We start from the raw sequence: 23083 nt of genomic DNA on the forward strand, positions 1-23083 counted from the left end.
AGTGGTGAATCATCTACTCTAGTAATTTTATTCGTCGGTAAAATATCCATTGCGTTAAAAGCATCTCATACCAAGTTAGGTAAATATAAACATTACATTTAAACGTATATCGATCCTTTTATCGTTAATATCGATATTCTAAAATAGTTCCCGCTTGTGACTCTGCGATGGATTCTTTCTTTATGCATGCGATACGATAACATCAATTGGATTAAGGAGTGATATTTTCCATATTTGAAATGTAATTTTGATTCAAATTTCAATACAATATGTGGAATTTGCAACTGTAGAAGTAATGTTCCTTGGTGAAGTAGCATAGCAACTTCCACAGTAAGTGTGTCATCTGCATCGTTCGAGTAGTTCGAAAAACTATTACGTCAGTGTTCGCAGCATATTCAAGTAAGCGACCGACGTCTTGACGACCTGTTCATTCGTGGTATTTCTGATACTCGAACTTAACAACAAATGGCGTATGATAAATTTTTGGTACTTACATCAGCGAATGTGCCGAGCGACAGATCCATCATATTCCCTGCAGTAAGTTTCATCGACGATTTGGACATTGCAATCATCAAAACGAAGTTACGTTTCCTGTTTCCTTCCAATTGATACCAGTCAGACATGTACGACATATCGCCAACCTTTCCGCACTGTTACAAAATATTTTTCCTTTGCATATTTTATATACCTGCTACTTTGCGAACATTAATTGGAAGTATTCTCTTAAAATCAACGTTAACTCACTCTGCGGAAAATATGGGCATTCTAACACACTACTATGTTTGTTACCGATTTCAACACGAAGAGTCGCCATCTTTGATGACACTGAAACCGGGGTAGGTAGAGATTGTTGGGAACGCGACGCGTCTTGAAATGGAGACTGACCGGTATACATCGTGGAAGACTGAAGCCGAGTACCAGCAAATTAGTGGCCAAACTTTCAAAGGATCTTGCACCCGTATTAGTGTGCCGACAATAATGCGGTATGGAAATTTTTATACCTTTCATCGCGTATTTACAAAAATTTTATCAATGAATCGACAAAACTTTTCCAATGAAAATATGTCCAAACAAAAATGGCATTTAATATAGTAGTTCAAAACGATTCTCCCGCGGTTATGGTCGACTGACTCCCATATAATATAATGTGAAATGTAAACATTTTCTATATAATGAGCAATAAACATTTCTTTCGGCGTTTAAAGTCGGATACGTACTACTTTACACGACTCTGTCATTAAATGCGCGCATAGATATACATGAAAATGTAAGTAATATTTCAACGTACAACGAGTTGTTCATGGCATGTAAATTGGAGTCGTGTATTTCAATTATTTCTTGCTTCTTTGTTAGAATTAACCGGAAGGGACCCATATTACCCCGAATTCCCCAACAGTGGCAAAGAACTTTCAAGTGCAGTGAAAATAAAATTAACTCTGCACTCTGGCGGAGATCTTACCAATTCTGCGATCATCTCGCCTATGTAACAAAATATAAATATATTGAAGACGAAAGATATGAGTATAACGGTGTATGTTACGGAAGCGGTGAAATCTTCCGAATCTGTTTCCTGCAACGCCCAAAGTGCCACTACATAGATTCTGGTTTGCATAAGAAAATGTCATTCAAAACTTCTTAAACGCGACAACTTGCGTGCGCATTACAGGCGTACCTTGATGATATAGTATCCAAGAAGGCATAAATTCAATGTACATCCTGACACTTCCACGAGCGATATTTGTTGCAACGTTTTCTCCGTGAGCGATAAGAACCTGAAATTTCAAGCACAGATGAAATCACGGTACTCTGGTTCAACTTTTCTCATCGTCTTCAATGAAAATGTTTTTTTCGATCAGCTATGGACAATTCTCTATTTTTCGGAATAGTATATTTTATTTCCGAACTCTACGAATCAATTGCTAAATGTTCAACTATATTTTTCCGCGCTATAATGATATTTAACTGTACGAACAACGTATCCGATCAAACTAATTACGATTTACGATTGTACCGTTCATATATATTTTACACACTTCAATGCTCGAACGTGTTGACTCACGATACTCGCGATTCTGCCATCCACCGTTTTACACATATCTATTCGGCCGTCTTTCAAGTGTCTCAGCCAGCACATCAAAACTTTCATCTGACCACAAGTATGCACCGCAAAGACAGCCAATAAGCTGCAAGCACCAGCGGAAATTCCGTGAACCAGGATACCCCCTAAAATCTGAATCAAGAATAGGATCTCGTTAGCGGGACTGATGCGCGTATCGATTATTTGTCTCGGGAAAGGCATCACAATCGGAATAAAGGTGATGTTGTCTTCTTCCGCTTCGACTTTTCCGAGTTTTATCGGAATTCCAATGTAGTAAAACACGGCACCGCTGTACATGAAGAAAGCGCAGATTTTCACTAGTCGTTTCCCGAAATTCGCGTTCTCTACCATAATATTTCGGTCCTCGAGGTGCTTAACGTTTCTCCAATCCCATTCGATACGCTGAATGCACTCGCGAATATCGTCCCCGTGAGAGATTATCGAATAGTATTTCAAGTACGCCATCAGGCAGAAGCTTAACGGACCGCAAAGTTTGATTTTATTGTAGACATCTTCTACTTCCAAAATCACGTATAGGCCACAAGGTACAAACAGGAAACTTATCAAAGCGTAACATATGGCGTTCAAGATCCAATTAAAGCATTTATTTAATAGCGAAATATGAGAAGAATATGGCCAGATACCGAAAGGTTTCAGAAGCCATCGATTCCACTTAATGCTAAGATCCACATTTCCCTCAAATTCGTGTTCGAACGATTGAAATTTCGATATCGGGGAACTCGAGTTTTGCATGTTTGAACGCTCGATTGATACTGAAAGCTCGCAGTCGAATGACGGTTCGCAGGAAAACAATGTCGCGCCTGCGCCTGTTTTCTCTGATTCGTTTTCGAAGAGAACGTGGACTTGAATGCGTACCGAACGAAAGTGACGGATTATACATAAGTATTATACTTCGTAGCGCATTTCCAATTTGTCGGGTTCTTCGATTATCAGTCGGAATTGGTGAGTGGTATATCGATAAACCGATTGTTCCCATTTTTGGGACACACAAATGTGGTTGTTCCTGAACACGTTCGATGAATCAATTTATAAATAACTTACGTGCCGAGTCCTTGTGTCGCTGAGTTCTGTGAAGTGGAAAAGATTCGTAATAAAGTTTTCGCGAAGATATTTCTGGTGATACGAGATTAGAACGCAATGCCCGAAATGATGGGAAATTCGCTCAATCTAGTAATTTTATTCATCGATAAATTATCCAATACGTTAAAAGCATCTGTTACGACGTTATGTAAATATAAACATTACATTTGTACGTAAAAGTAGACATTCTAATATTCGGACATTTTAGTACTTTTATGTATAATGTTTTATATTTCCATAAATTATTAAAATATTTATTCGCTAGTTTTTTACCATATTAGCTTATATTTTTCTAGACAACAGAAAAATAAAAACTAATCAACTTTATATATTTGTTATCCATCGTAAAGAAGTCAATACGGTAAAAAACTAGTGACTGAATATTTTAATAATTTAGAAGATATAAAGCATTAAACTTAAAAGTATGCGAATGTCCAAATATTAAACTGAGAAACTACATATCTCTCTTTTCATTACTGATAATCGTATACCGAAATAGTTCACACGTGTGACTCTCCGATGCATTCCTTCTTTCGTATAGATTATTAATATTTGCATGCGATATGAAAACATCAGTTGGATTAAGGAGTAATACTTTCATACTTGAAACGCAATTTTCATTCAACTTTCAATAAAATATGTGAAATTTGCGACTGTACAAGTAACGTTCCTTCTTGAAGTAGCATAGGAACTTTCACGTAAGTGGGTCTTCTGCATCGTTCGAGTAGTTCGAAAAATGATTACGTCAGTGTTCGCAGCATATTCAAGTAAGCGACCGACGTCTTGACGACCTGTTCATTCGTGATATCTCTGATATTCAAGTTTAACAATAAATAGCCTATGATAAATTTTTGGTACTTACATCAGCGAATGTGCCGAGCGACAGATCCATCATGTTCCCTGCAGTAAGTTTCATCGACGATTTGGACATTGCAATTATCAAAACGAAGTTACGTTTCCTGTTTCCTTTCAATTGATACCAGTCAGACATGTACGACATATCGCCAACCTTTCCGCACTGTTACAAAATATGTTTGCTTTTCATATCTCATATACCTGTCACAATGTGAACGTTAATTGGAAATATTCGTTTAAAATCGGTATTCAAAATCAATATAGAACTCACTGTACGGAGAATACGGGGACTCTAACATACTACTGCGTTTGTTACAGATTTCAAGACGAGGAGTCCCGATCTTCGATTACACTAAACCCGGGACAGGTAGCGATTGTTGAGAACGCGACGCGTCTTGAAATGGAGACTAATCGGCATATAGTATACCGTAGGTGATCGAAGCCGACTACCAGCAAGTCGGTGACCAAAATTTCAAAGCGATCTTGCATCCGTATTAGTGCGCCGACAGTAATGCGGTATGGAAATTTATATACCTTCCATCGTATATTTACAAAAATATTATTAATGGATCGACAAAGCTTTTCCAATGAAAATATGTCCAAGCATGTCTTTATTGGGAAATGCACATATTTGAAAAATTCAAAAATGTCATTTAACGATTCGAAATAATACCAATGCGGTTATGATTGACCACATTTACTTTCGAATGAGTCCCAATCTACGATGAATCTTTCATACGAAATAATGTGAAATGTAAACATTTTCTATTCAGTGCGTGATGAACACTCCTCTCGGCGCTTAAAACGGATACGTGCTACGTTACGTGTCTCTTCGTTGGAATTGTGTGCGTGGTTAAAATTATATGAAAAATTATGTTTCGACATATGACGAGTTGTATAGGCCATGTAAATTGGGGTCATGTATTCCAATTACTTTTTCCTTATTTTATAGAATTAACTGGATAGAAAACACATTACCCCGAATTCCCCAACAGTGGCAAAGAACTTTCAAGTGCGGTAAAAATAAAAGCAACTCTGCACTCTGTCGGAGATCTTACCAATTCTGCGAGAATCTCGCCTATGTAACAAAATATAAATATATTGAAGACGAAAGATGTGAGTATAACGGTGTACGTTACGGAAGCGGTGAAATTTTCCGAATCTGTTTCCTGCAATGCCCAAAGTGCCACTACATAGATTCAGATTTTCATAGCAAAATGTCATTAAAAATTTCTTAATCGCGACAACTTGCTTACGCAATACAGGCGTACCTTGATGATGTAAAATCCAAGAAGGCATAGTTGTAACGTACATCCTAACACTTCCACGAGTGATATTTGTTGCATCGTTTTCTCCGTGAGCGCTAAGAATCTGTAATTTCAAGCAACGATAAAATCGCAGTATTCTAGATCCACTCTTCTTTTCGTCTTCAATGAATACGTTTTCTCCGATTCGAGGTATAAAAAATTCTTAATTTTTCGAAATACTATGTTCCGTTTCAGAACTATACAAAACCGTTTCGAGATGTTTAAATATATTCTCTTGCAAGATAACAATATTTAACTCTAAAAACTAGGTATCGGATCATATTAACTACGATATAAGATCTTAGGTTGCATATATATTTTACACACTTCAATGCTCGAACGTGTTGACTCACGATACTCGCGATTCTGCCATCCACCGTTTTACACATATCTATTCGGCCGTCTTTCAAGTGTCTCAGCCAGCACATCAAAACTTCCATCTGACCACAGGTGTGCACCGCTAAGGTAGCCAATAAGCTGCAAGCTGCAGCGGAAATTCCGTGGATCAGGATACCTCCTAAAACCTGAATCGTGAAGAGGATCTCGTTAGCTGGACTGTAGCGTGTGTCGATTATTTGTTTCGGAAAAGGCATCACAATCGGAATAAAGGTGATATTTTCTTCTTCCGCTTCGACTTTTCCGACTTTAATTGGAATTCCAGCGAAGTAAAACACACCACCACTGTACATAAAAAAAGCGCAGATTTTCACTAGTCGTTTCCCGAAATTCGCTTTTTCTACCATAATGTTCCGGTCCTCGTAGTGCTTAACGTTTCTCCAATCGCATTCGATTCGCTTAACGCACTCGCGAATATCGTCCCCGTGAGAGATTATCGAATGATATTTCAAGTACGCCATCAGACAGAAGCTCAACGGACCGCAAAGTTTGATTTTGCTATAGATATCCTCCGCTTCCAATATTATATAGAGGCCGCAAGGTACAAACAGGAAACTTATTAAAGTATAACATATGGCGTTCAACGACCAATTAAAGTATTTATTTAATAATGAATTATTAGAAGAATATGGCCAGATACCCAACGGTTGCAGAAGCCATCGATTCCACTTAATACTAAGATCGAGATTTCTCTCAGATTTGTGTTCCGACGACTGAGATTTTGATATTGGCGGGTCTGGATTTTCCATGTTCAAAGTTTGAACGCTCGTTTGATACTGATAGTTCGCAGTCGACGGACAGTTTGTAGGAAGACTATATTGCGCCTGCGCTTGTTTTCCATGATTCGTTTTCGAAGAGAACGTGGGTTAGATGCTTATCGAACGAAAGTGACTACACATATCTACAAGAGTTATACTTTGAAATGCATTTTCAATTTGTCGGGTTCTTCGATTATTAGTTGGAACCGGTGAGTGGTATTTCTTGAACATCGACAAATTGATTGTTTCTACTTTTGAAAAATACAAATGTGGTTGTCCCCGAACAAGTGCAATAAATCAATTTAAAATATTTCTGGTGGAACGAGATTCGAACGCGAGGCCCAAAATGATAGTGAAATCACCTACTCTGCTAATTTTATTCATCAGTAAAGTATCCGTTACGTTAAAAGCATCTCATACTAAGTAAGGTAAATATAAACGTATACTTCTACGTATATCGTTCCTTTCATCGTTAGTATTCGTATACCGAAATAGTTAATATGTGTGATTCTCCGATGCATTCCTTTTTTTTTTATGCAGATTATGAATACTTGCATGCGACAAGAAAATATCAATTGGATTAAGGAGTAATACTTCCGTACTTAAAACGTAATTTTCATTCAACTTTCAATACAATATGTGAAATTTGCAATTGTACAAGTAATGTTCCTTCTTGAAGTAGCATAGGAACTTTCACGTCAGTGTGTTTTCTGCATCGTTCGAGTAGTTCGAAAAATTATTACGTCAGTGTTCGCAGCATATTCAAGTAAGCGACCGACGTCTTGACGACCTGTTCATTCGTGATATTTCTGATACTCGAATTTAACAACAAATAGCCTATGATAAATTTTTGGTACTTACATCAGCGAATGTGCCGAGCGACAGATCCATCATGTTCCCTGCAGTAAGTTTCATCGACGATTTGGACATTGCAATCATCAAAACGAAGTTACGTTTCCTGTTTCCTTCCAATTGATACCAGTCAGACATGTACGACATATCGCCAACCTTTCCGCACTGTTACAAAATATTTTTCCTTTGCATATTTTATATACCTGCTACTTTGCGAACATTAATTGGAAGTAATCTTTTAAAATCAACGTTAACTCACTCTGCGGAAAATATGGGTACTCTGATACACTACTATGTTTGTTACCGATTTCAAGGCGAAGAGTCGCGATCTTTGATGACACTGAAACCGGGGCCGGTAGCGATTGTTGGGAACGCGACGCGTCTTGAAATGGAGACTGACCGGTATACTATATATCGTGGATGATCGAAGCCGAGAACCAGCAAGTTAGTGACAAAAATTTCAAAGCGATCTTGCACCCGTATCAGTGTGCCGACAGTAATGCGGTATGGAAATTTTTATATCCTTCATCGTATATTTACAAAAACATTATCAATGGATTGTCAAAGCTTTTCCAATGAAAATATGTCCAAGCATGTCTTTATTCGGAAATGCATGTATTTGAAAATTTTAGAACTGGCATATTATGATTACAAACAATCCTAATGTGGTCAATCCTGTAACTGCGATCGGTGTCTAGAGGTGTTGACCGATCAGTTGATTGTGTACCGAGAAATATCAATAAATATTCATAATTACATGGTTCTTCGTCGAAATTACATGCGTACATAAACTTGTATGAAAATGTAAGTAATGTTTCAGCGTACGACGAGTTGTTTATGACAGGTAAATTTGAGTTGTGCATTGCAATTGGTTCTTGCTTCTTTGGTAAATGGGACACATATTACCCCAAATTACCCAACAGAAGCAAAGAATTTTCAAGTGCGGTAAAAATAAAAGTAACTCTGCACTCTGTCGGAGATCTTACCAATTCTGCGAGAATCTCGCCTATGTAACAAAATATAAATATATTGAAGACGAAAGATATGAGTATAACGGTGTATGTTACGGAAGCGGTGAAATCTTCCGAATCTGTTTCCTGCAACGCCCAAAGTGCCACTACATAGATTCGGGTTTGCATAAGAAAATGTCATTTAAAACTTCTTAAACGCGACAACTTGCTTGCGCATTACAGGCGTACCTTGATGATATAGTATCCAAGAAGGCATAAATTCAATGTACATCCTGACACTTCCACGAGCGATATTTGTTGCAACGTTTTCTCCGTGAGCGATAAGAATCTGTAATTTCAAGCAATGATGAAACCACGGTATTCTAATTTAACTTTTCTTTTCGTCTTCAATGAAAATGTTTTCTCCGATCCGAACTATAAAAAATTCTTAATTTCTCGAAATACTATAGTCCATTTGAGAACTCTACAAAGCAGTTTCTGGATGTTCAAATATATTTTCTTGCACGATAACGACATTTAACTCTACAAACTATGTATCCGATCAAATTTTACACACTGTAATACTCGAACGTGTTGACTCACGATACTCGCGATTCTGCCATCCACCGTTTTGCACATATCTATTCGGCCGTCTTTCAAGTATCTTAGCCAACATATCAAAACTTGCATCTGACCACAAGCGTGTACCGCGAAGACGGCTATCAAGCTGCAGGCACCGGCGGATATTCCGTGAATCAGAACTCCTCCTAACAATTGAATCGAAAAGAGAATCTCGTTGACTGGACTGTACCTCGTGTCACCTAATAGTCTCGAAAATGGAAACATCATTGGCACAAAGGTGATATTTTCATCTTCAGCCTTGATTTTCCCAACTTTGATTGGAATCGCAATGTAGTAAAAAACAACACCACTGTACATGAAGAAAGCGCATATCTTTACTAATCGTTTCCCGAAATTTGCGTTCTCTATCATGATATCTCGATCCTCGGAGTGTTTAACGATCCTCCAGTCTGTTTCGATACGCTCAAAGCATTTGCGAATATCGTTCCCATGAGATATTATCGAATAGTACTTCAAATACGCCATCATGCAGAAGCTTAACGGTCCGACAAGCTTGATTTTGTTATATACGTCTTGCACATCCGTCATCACATAAAGAGCGCAAGGTACAAAAAGGAAACTTATTAAACTGTAACATAGGGTATTCAAGAACCAATTACAGCATCTCTGTATTCGTGAAATATTAGAAGAATATGGCCAAACACCTAACGGTTTCAGAAGCCACCTATTCCACTGAATGCTGAGATTTACATATTTTTCAAATTCTTCCTCCATTGCCGAAGAGTTTGTTAGTGTCATATCTGACTTTTGCGACGTCGAGACTCGAAGACTCGTTCGATACTGAAAGCTCGCAGTTTCACGAACGCGTTAAAGAGAAAGAATGCTGCGCCTGCGCGTGTTTCCTAACTTTGCTCAGAGGAACATTGACTTTGATGCGTGTAAAATAGAAGTGACTTCTTTTGGAGTGTTTAACCTTTCTTCATAGTGTATTTGCAGTTTCTTCGTTATAACTATTGGGAATCGGTAAATTGATTTGTTCGCTTTCAACGGAGTGCGCAACGGCCGTTATCGCTCAACGGAAACGAGTGCATCAATTAATGGGGCATTAGATATTTATAAGATCTTTCTATACCTTGTTGCGTCTTTGATATCTATTCTCTATTCCGATACTACCTAAATCGTTGTAGATATATTTAAATATTACGGATTACGAATCAGCGCTTGTTCCGAACATTCTTTGAAAACGAAGATCAATTGTTGATAACCGCGTGTGATTTGTGTATCTATGCCTTTCTAATAGTCTTACTACGTTTATAATGTTTTTATTCGTTAAAATATAATTTCCGTCTAATGTTCGTGCTTTTGTGGTTACTTTATGATGCAAGTGTTCTAATGCATCAAAGAAAAGGAATAAAGTGCGTCGACTTTCGAAATTCGTTTCATTGATAGTGAACTTCTAGATAACGTTAGCAAACTCTTGCTTTAATTCGTACCGTAAATTGTTCTCTAGTATGTGCAATATAGTATCTCTGTGCGAACACATTATTGTACAAACTCTCATTTGGCTGGTCAGTTTTGGTGAACACAAATCGAAACAAGAGAATCGAGAAAAAATACTTATTTCGATAATAGTGTAGGGCGTTAGCGAGGGCTCGTGCATGTGTGTGTGTGTGTGTGAGCGTGGAAGGTACAAGCGACCCGACGCGAGGGGTCGTATCCGGCAAGGAGGGATCAGCCGATGGGACTGTGGAGTTTTCTCGGCGACAATGACGCAACCTAGGCCCATCGCCTGGTTTGCGTCTTAGCAACCGCCCGTGAAAGCTAGACCATCTAGCCTAGGTCACGCAGGTCCCAAACCTTAGGTATAAGAGAGGCCATCGTCCTGAACGGAGAGTCTTGTCGTAGCGAGTAGCGAGTACAGAACCGCGTAGCCAGCGTTGCAGTAATACATTATTTGTAGGCAAGGCAGTGTACTCGCATATCGATAAAAGAAAAAATATATATTTTAAGTAATATATAGAAGTATCTGTATACAATTCTATTATCACGATGTTTAGTGGTAATACAATTATATATTTGTTCGACGACTTACGAATTACGTACATACAGTTTTTACTGTTGGGAAAATCTGCAAGAGATAGAAGTGAGTAGCGAGTGCATCGGTGATTGTAATTCTAAATAAGTGCTACAGCAGACTGAACAAGTCGTGCGTACAGATGCATTTGCATTTCAGAGATCGAACTTGCGAACAACAAACAGGATATAAATTTTACGATTAATTTTATGATAATCGTTCCAAGACTAACCTTGAGTCAAAAACATTGACGACTAGATTTTGTCGATAAGTATCTTTCTACTTATACTGTTAAATAAATCTGATATGAATTTTAACATTCTAAGTAGGTGAGTGTCAACACATCAAGTGTAAGATGACTTTAACAATAATAGTTCCTATTTTCCGTTAGCACTTTGTAAATTTCACATTTCTCCGCGTACAGAATCTTCTTTCAATTTCTCATTGCGCCATTGTACGTAGGAAGTTCAAATACGCCGCTGAAGTTTTACAAACCTGCAGAAATTTATTTCATCTATCTCGTATCTTCTTATTAATATTTTTTACATTAACGTATTAAACTTGCGTCACAAAATGCCTGAAGCGAGAGATCAAATATCTTGGCAGCGCTTAGATTCGTCGGACGACTAGTCCTAAGTATGATCATTTTCATATTATCGGCTATATCCTTGGGGAGATTATACCACGGTGTAAAGTACAATGTTTCTCCTACTTTCTCACTCTTTGCGACAAATAAAATATCAAGGATTATTATATAAAAATTGAATCACTTGGTGCATTTTTAGTGAAATTTGTTCGAAAAGAATCACCTCCTGTTTCAAAAGATCACCGATAAGCGATATTATGAATACATTCACAAAGATCGATGTCATCAGAATGAAATACGTTAACATGCTCAATGTTTTCCGTTCTTCCCATTCCTGGAAAAACATTTTCGAAATAAAAGACCGTAAAATCTAATCATTTACCTCGGTACTTTTAAATACTCTATTCTAATACCACAATCACTCCGTATTCGAGAAAGCATATGATGATGGTACAGCCGATCATTTCCGAGAGAAACACTGTGCTCAATACTTTCTCGATCGTCCCAGCAAATCTATAATCCATTTCTCTTGTTAATAACAAAGGGAAGTGTGTTTCCCATTCATCGACGAAAAACCATTGTTATACGTTTGCGAGGTGTTTACCTCGAAACAATAATTTCTTTGAGACTAATTATATTGTAGAATATATATTATTGCTCCCTTACTCGATTGCTGTCAAATGATGCCGAATGATGCCATTAAGACGTTTGTGCAAGTCACCCGTATTGTCTTCGAAGAAAGTTTCGATTTTTCTGTTGACAACCTTGAATAAACCGCAAGTATGCATCACACTCGTAGCAATCAGACTACTAATTCCGGTATTAGTGGACAGTATTGTGGTGCTGATCAAAATTTGCGAAGCGAACATAATCTCGTAGAACGGTGAGTCCTCGACGACAAAGAATAGGTAGTTACTCTCGTAAGGCAGAGGTATTTGCGTAATATTCTCCCTGTTTACTACTTTCTCGGACATGAAGGGTAAGATGATGTGATAGGGTAGAGCACCTCCGTAGGAGAGACTCAGATACGCTATTGTAAACAATCGGCCGATCTTTGCAGAGTCAGTCATGACTGATCGATCTTTCTCGCATTCCACGTCCTTGTACTGTACCTCGATCGCCGTCAAACATTTTCTGATCGCCTTTCTATTGATAATCATCGTCCAGAATTTGATGATCCCCAAGAGACTGAACACTTGCGCGGCGATTACTTTCATGTATCGCGCCAGATTCTTACTATCGTGGAAGGTATAGATCACGTGAGGTATTAATAAGAAACACATCAAACTAAAAATTGCTCCGATTCGAACGAACGTTTTGACTTTTTGCAGAAACGAATCGCGCTTGTACAGCGGCCAGATGCCAAGTGGTGTCAGCAACGTTTTAGCGACACGGACCGTGTACTCGGCGTCCGACTTGTAATGAACGTTCCGATAGCTTTTATTGGAGGTATTTTCCACCATGTCGCAAGACTATTTTCTTCCTTACTGATTCGTAAGATGTCGCTGGAGCGACTAAAGAACAACGAGCGACGATGGTTGCAGTGAACGTCCAGTGGCGCTTGCGTGAAAAACTTCTTAGGACAATTTGCCGCGAGCAACACCAATACGACTCTATGAGAAATTGCTAGTACTACGGAAACAAAATGCGCGTTACGATCTACGCTACACTATTATTTGGTACCGCAATTGTGGGCAAAATACAGACAGTGAGCGATTTCGCATGAACAAATCGCGACTCAAAGTTTGACAAACGTTTTGCTTTCTTTTTTATGATTTTCTGCAACCTGTCCGCGATTATTTGCCATCTGGGCTACGCTATAACACGCCACGTTGTACCTTACGAAAGAAATTCATCGTCCTTGCGTAAAATAACAATATTGATTTTTGCCGATTTTTAAATCGAAGTTAAAGTTATAATACAACGCGTAATCGATCATTCCAAATTGGTTACAACTCTTTTGTCGAGCTGTACAATCGAGCACCGATTCGACGAAAAATGCAGCGTATCGTTGCACTCGACGATAAGGTAAATTCTTTTTAAATAGTATCGCGATATTAATGCCATCGAAACAAGTTCAGAGTTGTGTAATCGAGTGATGTATTACGTGAATCTGATTTACACGTGTTGTAACGAGACGGCATCTATTTTATCGAGAGAAATCGAACATGTGTATACGTTGCGATATAAAGAATTTGTTTGATATATTCTCGAGTTTGTTTTTAATGTTTCTTTTGTATGTTTAAAAGTGTTCCGTCTCGAGATAAGAACATCGATGTGTTCAAAGTAGTCGTTCTGACTCTAGATAGAAATCCGTGTCTGTCTTTTTGTCATACTTGAACGGTAAATGTCGAACGATTACGAAGACTTTTGATATTTCGAGTAACAACTAACAATACGTACATTAAAGCGTTAGTGCACAATTTTATTATCACGATCCCTACCGATAATACAGTTTCAAACGTGTCGAGTAACTTGAAAATTTCGAATGTTCTTCACTCTCTGGAAAGTTTGCAATGGTTGCGAGTGAGTTGGGGATCCAAGAGCGACTATAATTACGAGCGATTGCTGTACTCGATGGAAAGAGTTATACGTTTGTGTACACCAGCCTGTCAGAGATCGAACGTTTCCCGATAAAGAATAGTATATCGTTGAGAAATTTCAACATTAATTTTACTATATCGCAACATTAATTTTACCGATCATTTTTCAAATAAATTATCCTATGAAAATTGTATATCTAGACAAATAGAATGTTACACACCTGTTTGAATGTTTCTTACGTATTTCCGTAATATTCTATACAGTTGAATGACAATAATGTACGAAGTGGAAATGGTGAGTGTCATATTTTAACACCGTGTTTCATCGTTAACATCGCAAAAATATCACATGTCTTCGCGTACAACCCCCTCTTACGCATCTTTATGCCGTCATTGTTCGTAGGAAGTTCAAATAGGCCGCTGAAGTTTTGCAAACCTGAGGAAACTCATTGTTTCATTCACGAGTATTTTCGCTAATAATATAGAAATTAATATTTCAAAACTTACATCGCAAAATGCCTGAAGCGTGAGATCGAAGATCTTAGCAGCGCTTAAATGCGTCGGATGACTAGATCTAAGTATGATCATTTTCATATTATCGGCTATATCCTTTGGAATATCGTACCACGGTATAAAGTACAATGCTTCTCCTACTCTCTCGCTCTTTGTAACGCATAAAATGACACAAAAAGTTATATGAAAATTTATTCGTTACGCGATTGAAACCTTTTTAGTGGAATTTGTTCGAAGAAAGTCACCTCTTCTTTGAGACGATCACCGATAAACGATAATATAAACACGTTTACGAAGATCGATGTCATCAGAATGAAATATGTTATCGTGCTGAATGTTTTTCTGTCTTCCCATTCCTAAAAAATATCCCCGAAATGAACGAACGTAGAACCGAATTTACTTTGATGTTTCTAAATATTCTCTCCCAGTACCACGATCACTCCGTATTCGAGAAAACATACGATGACCGTGCAGCCGATCATTTCCGAGAGAAACACCAAGCTGAATGCTTTCTCAATCGTCCCGGCAAATCTACAATACATTTCTATCGTTAAGTTACAATAATACCTGGACACAAAGAAATCGAACGTGGTAACGAAAAGAAAAATATTTGCTACAACGTATAAAGATGAGAAAGTATTATTTTAAAGTACGAGCGAAGAACTTTACACACATATGTAAAGATTGTTAACTCGAAACAGTAATTTCATTGATCAATCATGAGGCATTACAATTTACTGTGGATGTTTCAACACATAACTATATTGCTAATATATTATGGTAACCTACTCGATTGCTTTCAGATGATGTTGAATGATACCATTGAGGTGTGTTCGCAAGTCATTGTTATTCTCTTCGAGGAAACTTTCGAGTTTTCTGTTGACGACCTTGAACAAACCGCAAGAATGCATCACTATGGTGGCGATCAAACTATTAATTCCAGTATTGATGGAGAGTATTACGGTGCTGATCAACATTTGTAAAACAAACGTCATCTCGTATATCGGCGAATCCTCGATCACGAAGAAAACATAGTTACTCAGGTAAGGCAGAGGTATTTGCGTTGTATTGTCTCTCTTTACGACTCTCTCGGACATGAAGGGCAGAATGATATGATAGGGTAGAGCTCCTCCGTAAGAGAGACTCAGATACATTATCGTGAACATTCGCCCGATCTTTGCGGATTTCCTCATAACGAGTCGATCCTTCTCGCACTCCACGTCCCTGTACTGTACCTCCATTGCCCGCAGACACCGACCGATCTCCTGTCTATTGATGATCATTGTCCAGAATTTCACTATCCCCAAGACGCTGAATACTTGAGCGGCAATTACCTTCATGTACCGCGTCAGATCCTCGCACTCGTGGAAGGTGTAGATTACGTGTGGTACCAGTAAGCAACACATCGAACTAAAAATTGTCCCGATCTGTGCAAATATTTTGACTCTGTGTAGCACCGAATCGTCTTTGCGCAACGGCCAAATGCCAGCTGGTGACAACAACGTTCTGGCAACGAGAATTGTGTAATCCGTATCCGAATTATAATGAACGTTTCGATAATTTTGATTCCACGTGTTTCGCGTCATGTTGCAAAACTATCTTCTTCTTTACCGATTCGTAACAGATCGCTAAAGCGATTGGAAACAACGAGCGTCAATATTGTCGGAGAGCGTCTATTGGCGCCTGCGTGATAAGTTTCGTAGAACAATTTTACGCGGCCGATTCGTTGTAATCTTAAGACGTTGTAACGTGCTTTAACGATTCTAGGGAATTGAACTAATACCAGCACGACTATATTAGAAATTGCATACTACGGAAGCAAAATGCGCGTTGCGATCTACGCTGCACTGTTATTTTGTGCTGCGATTGCAGGCAAAGTACAGGTAGTAAGAGATTTCGCATGAATAAATTGCGATTCAAAGTTTGAAAAACGTTTAATCGTATTTCGGTGATTTTCTGTCGTGTAGCCGCGATGGTAATAACGCAACCGATTATTTGTCATCCGTCCTACGATATATCACGGCTGTGGGTACTTCAACAAAAAAAAAAATACGTTACTCTTGCACAAAAGACAATCCTTATTTTTAATAATTTTTAAGTCACGTTAAAGTTAAAATATCAACCGGAATCGTTTATATTTCTTATACGATGTACTATTTGTTTTCTGTGATATTGAAGTGCCAACCATATGAAATTGCTTGTAATTTTTTCATTGAACAATCGGGCACGGATTTCACGAAGAATGCAACCTATCGTTTACACTCATCGATAAGGCAAGTTCTTTTTAAATAATATTGCGAAACGCGATATTATTGCCACGAGCGCTAGTTCAGGGTTTTGTTATCAGATGGTATATTACGTGAATTTCATTTGCAGGTGTTGTAACGAAACAAGTCCCAATTTGTCCACTTTACGCCGCAACAACATTCCATCATAGGAATGGTTAAAAAGAGATTGTTCAGATTTAGTTTTTACAGTACTGAATGTGTTTTAAATTATTCATTTTAACTTTGTCATTCTGATCGTACGATTGCTTCGGAATTGATATTTTATTTATTATTATTATTTTTATTATTATTATTATTTTATTATTATTATTATTTTATTATTATTATTATTATTATTAGCGGGAGTAATCTTTTAGAATATAAAGAAAAGAAATTGCAGATTAATCGTATAATCATATCAAACGTGATTGCTTCAATATAGATACGAAGTCTGACTTTTTTTATTGAATTAATCCCACAGATTAGCGAACCTGTTACTGTGCTCAAATTTCTTCTCGTTAAAACTGCAATTGGACTCAGCGTCACTGGGCTTTTTAATTGAGACAATACTGGAATTGTTTATAGCCATAAATTCCAAATTTGTAGCCATCGAGGACTGAAAGAACCCAATATATTGTATTTGTCTTGTTTAAAGACCCGCTCGATGAATTGGTTTCAAGATGAATAAACTCTACTTGCAAATCTCACCCACGTGGTACGAACAATAGTTCCTGAATATGATTTACGAAACTTCAAAGCAAATGTTGTAAGTAATATGTTAAAGTATTCATAGATACTAGTATTATCAACGTGCTTGTTGTTTACACAGTTGCAACTTTGTTCAACGTGCAAATTGTGAATATTCTTCACTGTCTCGAAAATTTAAAAGAATTACGAATGAGTTACGAGTGTAAAAGGTTGTACGTCTAAATACACGTCTTTCGAAGATCGGAAAAATTCACAATAGAATAGAGAATATCCTGAATAAATTTCAACATTAATTTCTCTAGTATTTTTCTAACAAATTATTCGAGGAATATTAACATCTTTGCGTAAAGAGAGTGTCGCACGGTCACCCAAATGTTTCCTATTTATTCTGATAATATGCTATATAGTTGAACGACAATTAGGTATGTAAAATGAAATGGTGAATATCATACTTGTGATCCATCGATACCGTTTTGTAAATATTACATTTGTTCGACTATTGTTCTCTCTCGGAAACCTTCATGCCGACATTGTACGTAGAAAATTTAGATACGCCGCCGAAGTTTTACAAATCTGCAAAAATTCATTCCTTCTTCCACATTTTTTTCTCACTAGTATTTTTTAAATTATCGTATCAAAACTTACGTCACAAAATGTCCGAAGCGAGAGATCGAAGATCTTGGCAGCGCTTAGAATCGTCGGACAATTGGTTCTAAGCATGATTATCCTTATATTATTAGCTATATCCTTGGGAAGATCGTACCACATCATGAAGTACAACGTTTCTCCTACTGTCTGGCTCTTTATGACAAATAAAACACCGTGAACATCGATGTGAAAATTCAATTTCCATCACCGATTCGTTGTTAGTGCAATTTATAGAAAAAGTCACCTCCTGTTTGAGTCGATCACCGATATACGATATTATGAACACGTTTACGAAAGCCGATGACATCAGAAGAAAATGTGTTATCGTGCTAAATGTTTTATGTTTTTCCCATTCCTAAGAATAACGTGAAAGAAAAGTAACCTAGTAATTGTTGGATTTGTTTATTTTTTTATATGAAATTTTAGTACCATAATCACACCATATTCGAGAAAGCACAATATGAGTGTTGTGCCAGCCATTTCTGCCAGAAACACTACGCTCAATCCTTTCTGGATCATGTCAGCAAATCTGTAATCCATTTATAGTGTTCAGGCATCGTAACAATTACAATCGAAACACGCACAATAACAAAAAAAGTACGAATGGTACGTATGATACTTAAATGAATATTTGCCACAGGAAAAACCTTTAAATTGAACAATAGATGTCGACGATACACGAAAATAATGATTATTTTTATCAACCACTCTACACAATATAGTTTGCTATTCGTAGTCGTTGAGTAAACCGTATTATTTAATGCATCGCAAACAAACTTACTCGATTGCCTTCGTGTGATGTCGAACGATGCCCTTAAAACGTCTGTGCAAGTCATCTTTCTTGTCTTCGAAGAAAGTTTCAATTTTCCTGTTAACTATCTCGAATAAACTGTAAGAATGTATCACAGTGGTGGCGATTAGAGTATTAACCCCGATATTGCTAGACATTATCATGGTGCTGATCAACATTTGCAAAACGAACGTCATCTCGTAGAGGGGTGTGCCTTCGATCACAAAGAGAACATAGTTGCTCAGGTAAGGCAGAGGAAATTGAGTGGTATTATCCGTCTTAACAATTTTCTCGGACATGAAGGGTAGGACGATGTGATAGGTCAAGCCACCGCCGTAAGAGAGGCCCACGTACGCTATCATGCAAAATCGACCGATCTTTGCAGATTTCATCATAATCTGTCGATCATCCTCGCATTCGATATCCCTGTACTGCGTCTCTATTTCCATCAAACAATGTCCGATCTGCTTTCTCTTCAGGATTAGCGTACAAAATTTGACGATTCCCAAGAAACTGAACGTCTGGGTCGCGAAAAGTTTCATGTCCTGTGACAAATCGCCGTAGTCGTGAAAAGTGTAGATCATGTGAGGTATCAGTAAGAAACACATTAGACCGAACACCATTCCAACGTGAAGGAATCCTTTGACGTTGTTCAGGAACGTGTCGGTTCTATACAATGGCCACATGCCGATCGGGGTCAACAAGATTCTAGAGACGAAAATCGTGTAATCGGCATCCGATTCGTAACGAACGTTCCGAAAATGTAAATTCCCGTTGTTATCCATAGCGTCACTCGACAACGATTCTCTTCACCGATCGGTAGAACGTGACTGGAGAGTGCCCCGCTAGCGGCAATGTTGACGGACAACGTTCACTGGCGCTTGCGTGAAAACTTTCACATGACAATATTCCGCGAACAATTCATACAACCTTAAATTGGAAGAAATCGACTTAATACTCAGAATAGATATATTGGACCGTAAATTGCGGAAGTAGAGTTCAACGGTGTAATTTACAGTGTTGTTTAGAAGTACAATTGCTGGCGATTTACGGTCTGGAAGCAATTTCGCACGAATAAAAAACGATTTCAAGTTTAACAGATTTTTAACCAGTATATTGGCGATTTTCTATAACCTATCCGGGATGGCGGAAACTCCAACCGATTATTTTGTTAGTCGTTCCTCGAAATATCAATGCAGCAACGGGAAGGATCGCGTCACTCCTGCGCGAAAAACAGTGTGGTTCCTCGTCGAGCTTTAAGTTTAAATTGAAACTAAAGGATACGGATCAGAATCGGCGGTTACGTAATATTATTTACCTCGGTGATAATGCAATGCCAGAAGCACGGATAGCTTTTTTTAAATTCCTTGTCAAGCTATACGGTTGAGCACTGATTCGACGAAGAAAGCAGCGTATCGTTACACTCAACGATAAGGTCTGTTCTTTTTCCATATAATATTGCGAAAGACGATATCCACCGATCAGTATTGTACAAAGTAATTCGAATGGCGATTATTACAACAGTAGCGTTACGGTAGCTGTTTAGTTTAAGCGTAAGACTTGCTCGTATACCATGGAGGACGAATCGCAGAGTGAGTTTTTGATATTGATCAAGGAATAACGATACATTCAAGTGGTTCTCGGTGTTTTTCAGAATCAATATGGGCCATGGAAAAGGGTACCGTCACGATGTTCATGGCGGAAGTAGTAGGCACCGCGGTACTTTTATTTGTTGGTTGTATGGGAGGCATCGGTTCTTTGGGGGCAGTGCCTCCACAACTACAGATGTCTATAGCGTTCGGTATGACCGTCAATTTGTTGATCATGGTAAGAATATTCGATTCGTTAAGAAACCCGACCGAGTGAGCCAATTTTACAAAAATATCTTTAAAAGATATATCAAATTTTGTTTGAAATTTGATTCGTTTCATTCGGAAAAGAATATTTTCGATTAATGTTTTGTATTTCGAAATTTATAACGATTCTAAAACGAAAAATTCAACCATTAATTGAACCCGAATTACGTATGCATCTCCATAAGTAAATTAAAATTTACGCGTTATTCGTTAATTACGCGTTGTACACGGGAATGTGGTTTTACACCGAAAAGTTACGGTTTCTTGATCGTACCTCGTCCGCCACACTCCGATAATTCTCCTACGACTATAGAGAACACGATCGTTGTTTGCAGATGGTGGGTCACATAAGTGGTGCACATTTTAATCCAGCTGTCACGATCGGGGCAGTTATTGCCGGCATTAAAACCGTTCCAACGGGTATTGTTTACGTACTGGGCCAATTCATCGGTGCTACTATTGGATACGGAATGCTAATGGTGCGAATTATAGTTAAACGCGGATATTGTTTCGATTATGCACAGACTGAAATGCAATTCTACTCGTACAGATTGTAACCCCAACCGAGTTGCTCAACGATGGACACGTAAACTCGACAGCAGGCTTCTGCGTGACTGCCGTTTATAACGGTGTCAGTACCGTGCAGGCGATTTTGATCGAAATTTTTTGCACATCCTTTATACTTTGCACAGCATGCGCTACTTGGGACCCTAGATGTGCACACCTTGGAGATTCTATGTCGCTCAAGTTTGGCTTCTGCGTTGTCGGCATTTCACTCGCAGCGGTAAATGTTCTTCTCGTTGGAATTCCTTAAAATTTCTGGAATCGTGTGATCGGTTATTTATTTAAAAAATCGTGAACAACGATACATTAAAATAATATTATTCGTTTCAGGCTCCCTTCACCGGTTGCAGCATGAACCCTGCACGTAGCTTCGCCCCGGCTCTTTATCAGGGGGATTGGAAGGATCAATGGGTAAATTAAAACCTTTTAATCGTTTAATTTATTAACTTGTACGGAAATTTATAAATCATCTTTGCGCCACATTTTATATAATCTATTGTAGTTACTTTCGTTCTAATCTTCAATGCTCTCGATAAAGAACACGATCTTCGATGCTTCTGATTTTCTACATTGTCGTTATCGATGCCGGTTCTCTGTAGATTCAGGAAAATAGACGTACAAGCATACGCTCATTATTGCACAGATTAGATTACGAGCCACGATAATAATTTTTTAATTTAATTTTTTTCAGATTTACTGGTTTGGACCAACCGTAGGAGCTCTACTTGGAACGTATACCTACCAGTTTCTTTTTTTGGAGAAAAAAGCGGTCATGAGGCCGGATGAACATAATAGTTTCATGGAAGTGAATGCGAGAAGTTCAGAACACGATGGCAATTTAAATTCCCCCAATAAAAATGTTAAACAAGAAATGCTCGAAGTAGTAAAAACTAAGTAGAATAATGCTGCACACCATATCGTTAACGTAACGATTCAACGACGATAAGGTGCGAAATTGTACGCAGTATATGTTCTTTTAACATTCACGTAAAAAGAACGTTATTACGTATAGACACGTCTATTCTTATCGCAAATATATTGCACAAAATATCGTTCGGACAAGGGGCTCGCGAGTCTCCTTACTCTTTTCATGTTACATTCAACGTTATCGATTCGGACTGGAATAAAATTTCAGTGCTATTAAGTACAGAAATTGAAACAATCCGAGAATTAATTATTTTATTAGCAATCAGAATTATTACCATAAATGGCACAAATACACGCGCGTGCCTGCGTAACAGATAGTATTATTTAAATTAACGAATAAATGTCTTGTCACCTATGTATATTACTTGAATAAACTTACATCCGTACTTTGTAGTGTCTTACACTCTCAGGAAGGAACGATCAAACATACAAAACTTCAATATTTCTTTTTTGTCTCATAGTTTAAGGTTACATAAAGGAAAGGAAGCAGAGAAGGAAACCAAGGAAATGAATTTTTTTAAGCGCATTAAAGTTACGTTCACAATTTAATGGTGGGTCTATGCGAGCGCATGGCATTGCTATGTGTAAATAATTATTCTCGAACCGAGCCTCATTGCGTTACGAATGTTTGTCTTATTCCATGTTAAAGGACCCCCGAACCAACGCGAAATATTATCTTTTAAGATAAGAAACTTCTTCGTCCTTCTT

General features: G+C 37.9%; 5 protein-coding genes across 5 annotated transcripts; 1 reads left to right on the top strand and 4 right to left on the bottom strand.

The window, feature by feature from the left end:
- Positions 1 to 372: 372 nt before the first annotated feature.
- Positions 373 to 2851, bottom strand: LOC143151387 (odorant receptor 4-like). The gene is made up of 5 exons (XM_076320469.1): positions 2034 to 2851; positions 1673 to 1772; positions 1460 to 1570; positions 495 to 650; positions 373 to 423 (listed from the first exon to the last, which is right to left on the bottom strand). Exons 1-5 carry the CDS (start codon positions 2849 to 2851, stop codon positions 373 to 375), a joined length of 1236 nt encoding a protein of 411 aa, XP_076176584.1.
- Positions 2852 to 3640: 789 nt separating this feature from the next.
- LOC143151681 (uncharacterized) lies at positions 3641 to 9697 on the bottom strand. The gene is made up of 9 exons (XM_076321032.1): positions 8895 to 9697; positions 8567 to 8666; positions 8354 to 8464; positions 7377 to 7532; positions 5689 to 5885; positions 5326 to 5425; positions 5113 to 5223; positions 4062 to 4217; positions 3641 to 3990 (listed from the first exon to the last, which is right to left on the bottom strand). Exons 1-9 carry the CDS (start codon positions 9695 to 9697, stop codon positions 3940 to 3942), a joined length of 1785 nt encoding a protein of 594 aa, XP_076177147.1. The 3' UTR covers positions 3641 to 3939.
- Positions 9698 to 11414: 1717 nt separating this feature from the next.
- Positions 11415 to 16201, bottom strand: LOC143151682 (uncharacterized). Its single transcript, XM_076321033.1, has 16 exons — positions 15405 to 16201; positions 15047 to 15146; positions 14861 to 14971; positions 14610 to 14765; positions 14491 to 14538; positions 14343 to 14358; positions 14035 to 14168; positions 13860 to 13948; positions 13513 to 13594; positions 13263 to 13371; positions 13109 to 13191; positions 12226 to 13031; positions 11973 to 12072; positions 11783 to 11893; positions 11539 to 11694; positions 11415 to 11468 (listed from the first exon to the last, which is right to left on the bottom strand). The coding sequence occupies exons 1-16, from the start codon at positions 16199 to 16201 to the stop codon at positions 11415 to 11417; spliced, it is 2952 nt and encodes a 983-aa protein (XP_076177148.1).
- Positions 16202 to 18030: 1829 nt separating this feature from the next.
- Positions 18031 to 19813, bottom strand: LOC143151245 (odorant receptor 82a-like). Its single transcript, XM_076320201.1, has 5 exons — positions 19020 to 19813; positions 18668 to 18767; positions 18483 to 18593; positions 18236 to 18391; positions 18031 to 18163 (listed from the first exon to the last, which is right to left on the bottom strand). Exons 1-5 carry the CDS (start codon positions 19811 to 19813, stop codon positions 18110 to 18112), a joined length of 1215 nt encoding a protein of 404 aa, XP_076176316.1. The 3' UTR covers positions 18031 to 18109.
- Positions 19814 to 20543: 730 nt separating this feature from the next.
- LOC143151208 (aquaporin AQPAn.G) lies at positions 20544 to 22803 on the top strand. Its single transcript, XM_076320118.1, has 6 exons — positions 20544 to 20620; positions 20683 to 20855; positions 21220 to 21363; positions 21435 to 21668; positions 21779 to 21859; positions 22140 to 22803. The coding sequence occupies exons 1-6, from the start codon at positions 20602 to 20604 to the stop codon at positions 22344 to 22346; spliced, it is 858 nt and encodes a 285-aa protein (XP_076176233.1). The 5' UTR covers positions 20544 to 20601; the 3' UTR covers positions 22347 to 22803.
- The last annotated feature ends 280 nt before the right edge of the window (positions 22804 to 23083 follow it).

This window comes from Ptiloglossa arizonensis, chromosome 9 (genome assembly GCF_051014685.1).
Source record: "Ptiloglossa arizonensis isolate GNS036 chromosome 9, iyPtiAriz1_principal, whole genome shotgun sequence".
Classification (NCBI taxonomy): domain Eukaryota; kingdom Metazoa; phylum Arthropoda; class Insecta; order Hymenoptera; family Colletidae; genus Ptiloglossa; species Ptiloglossa arizonensis.

Excerpts from the sequence above, each read along its gene's own strand:
- LOC143151682 (XM_076321033.1), bottom strand. The coding sequence starts at position 16,201 with ATGACGCGAAACACGTGGAATCAAAATTATCGAAACGTTCATTATAAT. Across the intron at positions 13,595-13,859 it reads GACACGGATTTCTATCTAGA|AATTTACCTTATCGTCGAGT; the intron begins GTCAGAACGACT and ends CTATTTAAAAAG. Across the intron at positions 11,695-11,782 it reads GTGATCTTTTGAAACAGGAG|AGTGAGAAAGTAGGAGAAAC; the intron begins GTGATTCTTTTC and ends TTTGTCGCAAAG.
- LOC143151208 (XM_076320118.1), top strand. Across the intron at positions 21,364-21,434 it reads TTGGATACGGAATGCTAATG|ATTGTAACCCCAACCGAGTT; the intron begins GTGCGAATTATA and ends CTACTCGTACAG. Across the intron at positions 21,669-21,778 it reads TCGGCATTTCACTCGCAGCG|GCTCCCTTCACCGGTTGCAG; the intron begins GTAAATGTTCTT and ends TATTCGTTTCAG.
- LOC143151681 (XM_076321032.1), bottom strand. The coding sequence starts at position 9,697 with ATGACACTAACAAACTCTTCGGCAATGGAGGAAGAATTTGAAAAATAT. Across the intron at positions 5,426-5,688 it reads CAACACGTTCGAGCATTGAA|ATTCTTAGCGCTCACGGAGA; the intron begins GTGTGTAAAATA and ends TTGAAATTACAG. Across the intron at positions 5,224-5,325 it reads TTGGATTTTACATCATCAAG|GAAACAGATTCGGAAAATTT; the intron begins GTACGCCTGTAT and ends TGGGCATTGCAG.
- LOC143151387 (XM_076320469.1), bottom strand. The coding sequence starts at position 2,851 with ATGCAAAACTCGAGTTCCCCGATATCGAAATTTCAATCGTTCGAACAC. Across the intron at positions 1,773-2,033 it reads CAACACGTTCGAGCATTGAA|GTTCTTATCGCTCACGGAGA; the intron begins GTGTGTAAAATA and ends TTGAAATTTCAG. Across the intron at positions 424-494 it reads CGCTCGGCACATTCGCTGAT|GTCGTCAAGACGTCGGTCGC; the intron begins GTAAGTACCAAA and ends ACGAATGAACAG.
- LOC143151245 (XM_076320201.1), bottom strand. The coding sequence starts at position 19,813 with ATGGATAACAACGGGAATTTACATTTTCGGAACGTTCGTTACGAATCG. Across the intron at positions 18,392-18,482 it reads GTGATCGACTCAAACAGGAG|AGCCAGACAGTAGGAGAAAC; the intron begins GTGACTTTTTCT and ends TTTGTCATAAAG. Across the intron at positions 18,164-18,235 it reads CGCTTCGGACATTTTGTGAC|ATTTGTAAAACTTCGGCGGC; the intron begins GTAAGTTTTGAT and ends GAATTTTTGCAG.